The following is a 5,920-nucleotide window of genomic DNA, read 5'->3' as shown; positions in this document are numbered from 1 at the left end:
ATTAACAGTATTATTTCTGAGCTATATTATTAAAGTTGACTTTATGTAATTGATCCTTATGTTGCCACTCTCGTCATATTACAATATTGTGGTTATAAAAAACAAAAAAATACTTTCACTTTGAGAGGATATTTCCTCTTCTTCCAAATTTGTTTTTAGCCAAACAAATTACATTTTTTAGAAATCCAGAATAGCTCTACATATATAATCAATGTCACTGATACAGCAAAGTCTAGCACAGGCCTCAAGAACCTCTCTGAGGAAAACACCAGTGAGTGAAATGTAAGTGTGGTCTGAAAAATCTTTGAACGGTAATAAGTTCTAGCTAGGAAGAACTGGAAGGACCTGCATCAACTTCTTTCATTCAATCATTCATTTATTCATTCAAGAAATATTTACTGAGAGCCTTCTATGGGCCAAGCACTATTCTTGGTGCTTGGGATAAACAAAACAGGCTAAATCTCTGTTCTTATGACACTTTCCACTCTATTTTCTGCTCTTAATCTTTCTGTCTTTAGAAAACAAAGCAAAGAACAGAACAGATGAAATAAAGCACAGCAAGGGAACAGAAAGGGCATAGAAACTGCTTCCTCTACTCACCCTAGAATCTATTAAGTCTTCCTGAGAGGCTGCTCCCGTGACAGTGAAAAGACAGGTTTCCATTCTTGCTGTGGCAAAGAGGATGTATAAGATTCTGAAGTCATAATATTTAATATCACTGTGCCTTAGACTACTCTCTTAATGAAATACTGTATCACTGAAGTTTTCAGGTACCTGATCCAAAAATACAAACCAACACTTGCAAAATTAAACATGAAATGGAAATAATTACCTAATTTAGGCTACAAAAAAATAAATTCTCCTATCATACCTGTATAACTGGGATAATTAAAGCATTTGAGACTGTTTATGCCTGGTCTAGTGGTATAGTTCAGAATGTAATATTTTCACTAGGGCCAGTGTACTCTGATTATGGTTTTTATTCATCCAGAAGTCAACTTTTTACAACTGACTTCTGATCCAAAAAAATCAAATTTAAACTACTTGAATGAACATAGAAATTACCTTCAAACTAAAAATAGACACACAACATAATAAATACTATATTTCTCTAGGCTACATTATTGTCATTAAATGTTTTAATAGCTTAAAGTCATGGAGAAAGGGCTAGAGAAGATGTTTTCATACCAATAGGTTTTACCTTCTAGTTGATTTGTTATGGAAATACAAAGTTTATTTGTACTTGTTTACTCATCAAATATTTATGGAAAATATACCATGTGCCACACACTATACAGCAGTGCCCTATCCTTGTGGCCCCTATCCTTGCAGAGCTTATATGCTAATGAAGGAAGTTGTCAATATCTCCAACAAGTTGCCCATTTATAAAAATATGCCAAAACACATGCCAAGGAAATAGGTGATCTTTCATTAACCATACCAGTAGTTTTCATGCTTTTGTGGATCTGATGAAAGCTATGAATATTTCCCACAGAAATATATAAAAGTAAACATACAAACAAAACTTTAATGCAATTTTAGGAGTTTTCCCCTGAAGCCCATGAGCCCCAAGTTAAAAATCAAAATCTACACTCACACCTACTTAACCTCAGTACCACTTATATCCACACCGATACCTCCTAAATCTTGTGTCTCCAACTCTAGACCTCCTCTGAGGTCCATATCCACGTAGCTAACATGTAGCTGAATACACCTATATCCAAATGCCCCAAAGGTGCCTCCAACTCAAAGCTAAATTCATTTCCTGCTGGGATTGGCTTTTCTCCTTTTATTCTCTATCTCCATGCAAAGCACCACCATTCACCGAAAACAAAAACATGGGTACCGTCTTTCCTCCTCATTCTGACCCTCTACCTAATCATCCTACCAAAACTAACTCCCAAATACTGCTGTCCTCGCCCCTCTGGATTTACTCTGTGCCATGCAACGATTTAAGCACTTTTAAAATACTCGTTTAATCCCCATAACTACAAAGTTGTTAACCCCAAATTACAAATGAGAAAATTAAGAATGCCAACAAGATATTCTCTGGTAAAAAGTTTTGAAATCTAAAATGCTTCTAAATATAAGCAAAAAAAGACTTTTTGCATTCTCTTGTGAGGCTTTTTGTCAAGCCTCAAAAAAAATCATGCAATTTTTAAGTCTTCAACCTATACTAATAAGTTTCCAACTTGGTTGGTTATAAATCTACTAATAGAGTTATAGATGAAAAAAAATTTTTTACAATAAACCCTCCTAAACTCACACAGAAGTGAACTATCATAATGACCTTTAGCTTTAAAAGGTCAGTACAAACACTGATATATATTTACTTTGAAGTATAACCAAATAATTGTAACTACTTTTTCCCACTGCTGATGGGTTCAAGCAACAAAGCAGTTGTATTTGCCTACCAAAATGTGGAAAGAAGCAAATTACATCACTGTGTTCACTTATCTTTGAAGACCACAGGGTTTTATGGAAAATAAGCACTGCAGTGCTCTGCAGAGTGATTGCAAAAATATATTTTGGCTTTACTTATCTATTTTGAGAGTAACAAAAAAATATGAATATTTCTGGTTAATATTTAAGTGCCCATCAAATCCATATGCAGAAATTGATTATTATCAACACACTTCACAAATCTACCCAAATATAAAAATCTTTTACCTTGAAAACAACTAAAATGCAAAACTATACATCTGACTAAAATATACAATGATATAACTGGTGGTAGCACAGCAGACAAAAAAATGAGATAATTTAAAAGTTTTAAAATTATATTAAGGCTTTATACTTCGAAAGCAAAGAAAAAGCTATTATAAGGCTTTCCCCTAAGATCAGGAAAAAATAGGATGTCCACTCTTGCCACTTGTATTCAATATTGTGGAGGTTCTAGCAAAAAGAATTAGGCCAGAAAATGAAATGAAAAGTACCTAGATTGGACAAGAAGAAGTAAAACTATCTCTGTTTGCAGATGAAACAATCTTATATATAGAAAATCATAAGGAATCCACTAAAAAAACTATTAGAACTAATAAATTAGTTCAACAAGGATATAAGATCAATACACAAAAATCTATATTACCCTTGCAATAAACAATCCAAAAGTGAAATTAAGAAAACAATTCCATTTAAAATATCAAGCAGAATAAAATAACCAGGAATATATTTAACAAAAGAAGTATAAAACTCATACTTTGAAAACTACAAAATATCGTTTAAAGAAATCAAAGATCTAAATAAATGGAAAGACAACCCATGTTCATGGATCAGAAGGCTTAATATTGTTAAGATGGCAATACTCCCCAAATTGATCTACATATTGAAAACATTCTCTATGGAAATCCCAGCTGGTTTCTTTGCTAATTCTAAAATTCATATTGAAATTTAAGAGACTGGAATAGCCAAAACGATCTTGAAAAAGAATAAAGTTGAAGGGCTCATATTCCCTGATTTCAAAAATTACTACAAGTCACAATAATAAAGATAATGCATTGTTGGCATTAGGATAGATCAATGGAATACACTTGAGAGTCCAGGAAAAAACCCTCACATTTACAGTCAACTGATTTCTGACAAGGATGCCAAGATAATTCAATGAGCAAAGAACAGTCTTCAAAAAATGGTGCTGGGACAACTAAATATCCACATACAAAAGAATAAACTTGGATCCCTACACTTCATACTCTATACAAAAATTAACTCAAAATGGATAAAGTCCTAAATGTACGAGCTAAAACTATGAAACTCTGAGAAAAAAACATAAGCACAAATCTTCATGACCTTGGATTAGGCTATGGAAGACTTGAATGATGAGAATAAGGCACATGCAAAGATCTGGAGGAAGAGGAAGAGTATTCCAGAGAGGAAAGAGCAAGAACAAAAGCCTTGAAACAAAAACAAAACCAGCCTTAGAAGACAGAGAGAGAAGTCAGAAATTTAAGTAGGGCCTTATAGGCCAAGTATACATGTTTAGCAAAATTGTATCACAGCACTGCTCCCAAGGGGACCATTTCACACAGTAAACTATGAAATGAAAGGTGCCTCCCCTACAGTGAAACAATGAAGCAGTTCAGATTACAGTGTATTCAGATTGACCCAACAGCTCTTCAAAAAGGCTGTCCCTTAGTCTCATGTTTAGTTCAACCTTATGCATATTTTCAATAATTATACTAGTCAATTACATATACTGATTTTTTAAAAATGGCATCTCAGGTTTTAGTCACATTTTGAACAATTAAATCTCACAGCAATTCAAATTGTTTACATGGCTTCTTTTTCATTTCTTTTATTTTTCATTTTGTTTTTATTCCTTTAATAGATAATACATTCACATGATTCAAAATGCAAAAGGGTAGAAAGTCTCCCTCCTACCCTCTCGGGCACATACTTCCCATCTCTGGAGGCAACAAATGTTATCAGTTGTTATTTCCTTGTGCACCTTTCCAGAGAGATTTTATATCTTGGCAATTGTTTCACATCAGACTTATAAAGGTTTCTCATTTTTCTAATGGCCCCAAAGTAGTCCACTGTGTGGATATAGTATTCCATTCCTTTATTAATAACTTTTAATTGGAAAATATTTGGGGAAAAGGGCACCTCCCAGGGCAAGAGTTAACCCTTCATCTATGGGTGGGCTTCAGAAGATAAGTAAACCCCCCTAAAATGCTGTGTATGTAACTGTATGCATTTCTCTGGGCAGAAAATTTGCATACCATTCAAATTTATCAAAGGGAACTGAGACTCAAAGATTAAGAACTACTGTCCTTTAACTTGGGCACTGGTGTTCACTGAACATTTGTTGAACAGAATTTTATGGTGGTTTTTTGTTTTTTTTTCCCGGACACAGGGTCTCACTCTGTTGCCAGCGCTTAGAGTGCAGTGGTGTCATCATAGCTCACTGCAATCGCAAACCCCTGGCCTCAAGTAATCCTCCTGCTTCAGCCTCCTGAGTAGCTGGGACAACAGGCACACACCACCATGACTGGCTAATTTTTCTTTTCTGTTTTTTTTTTGTAGAGATAAGGACTTGCTCTTGCTCAGGCTGGTCTCAAACTCCTGGCCTCAATAATCCTCCTGCCTAGGCCTCCCAAAATGCTAGGATTACAGACGTGAGCCACTTCACCCGGCCTGAATAGAATTTTATTGCAGGGGTTTGCTAATTTTTATACTAGGGAGGGCTAAATTAAATACACACACACACACACACACACACACACACACACATTTTCTATTCGGCCTTAAAAAAGTGGGGGGATAAATCCTATCATCTGCAACAACATGGATGAATGTGGAGGGCATTATGATAAATAAATAAGCCAGACACAGAAAGACAAATAGCACATGATCTCACTCATATAAGGAATCTAAAAAAGTTGATCTCATAGAAGCAGAGTAGAAAAGTGGTTACCACAGGCTTGCGGGGAAGGCAGTAGTGGGGAGGAGGAATGGAGAGAGGTTGGTCAACAGGTACAAAGTTACAGTTAGATTGGAGGAGTAAGTTCTGGTGTGCTATTGCACAGTAGGGTGACTATAGTTAATAATGTATATTTCCAAATAGCAAGAAGGGAGGACTTTGAATGTTCTCACCACAAAGAAACAATAAATGTTTGAGGTGACAGATATGCTAATTACCCTGATTTGATCATTATACAATATATACGTGTATCGAAACATCACATTGTACCCCATAAATATGTACATTATGTGTCAATTAAAAATAAAATAAAGTAAAGCTGGGTGCAGAGGCACCTGTAGTTCCAGTTACTCAGGAGGCTAAGGCGGGAGGATCACTTGAGCCCAGGAATTGAATGTTGCAGTGATCTATGATTGCAACATTGCATACCAGCCTGGGCAAGTTTGAGTTCAGACTGGGCAACATTGCAAGACTCCATCTCTAAAAAATAAAATAGAATAA

The 5,920-nt window shown here is 35.2% G+C and overlaps 1 protein-coding gene across 1 annotated transcript in view; it reads right to left on the bottom strand.

The window, feature by feature from the left end:
• The window catches only part of RFC1 (replication factor C (activator 1) 1, 145kDa), an 82,799-nt gene that overhangs the window by 75,016 nt on the left and 1,863 nt on the right, over positions 1-5,920 (bottom strand). Inside the window, 1 exon segment of the mRNA XM_012644470.1 lies at positions 601-668. Coding sequence (XP_012499924.1) covers positions 601-663 — 63 coding nt within the window. The 5' untranslated portion in view covers positions 664-668.

Source organism: Propithecus coquereli, unplaced genomic scaffold (assembly GCF_000956105.1).
Source record: "Propithecus coquereli isolate 6110/MARCELLA unplaced genomic scaffold, Pcoq_1.0 Scaffold213, whole genome shotgun sequence".
Taxonomy (NCBI): Eukaryota; Metazoa; Chordata; class Mammalia; order Primates; family Indriidae; genus Propithecus; species Propithecus coquereli.
The sequence above is the reverse complement of the archived record's forward strand: the minus strand, read 5'-3'. Positions and strand labels throughout refer to the sequence as shown.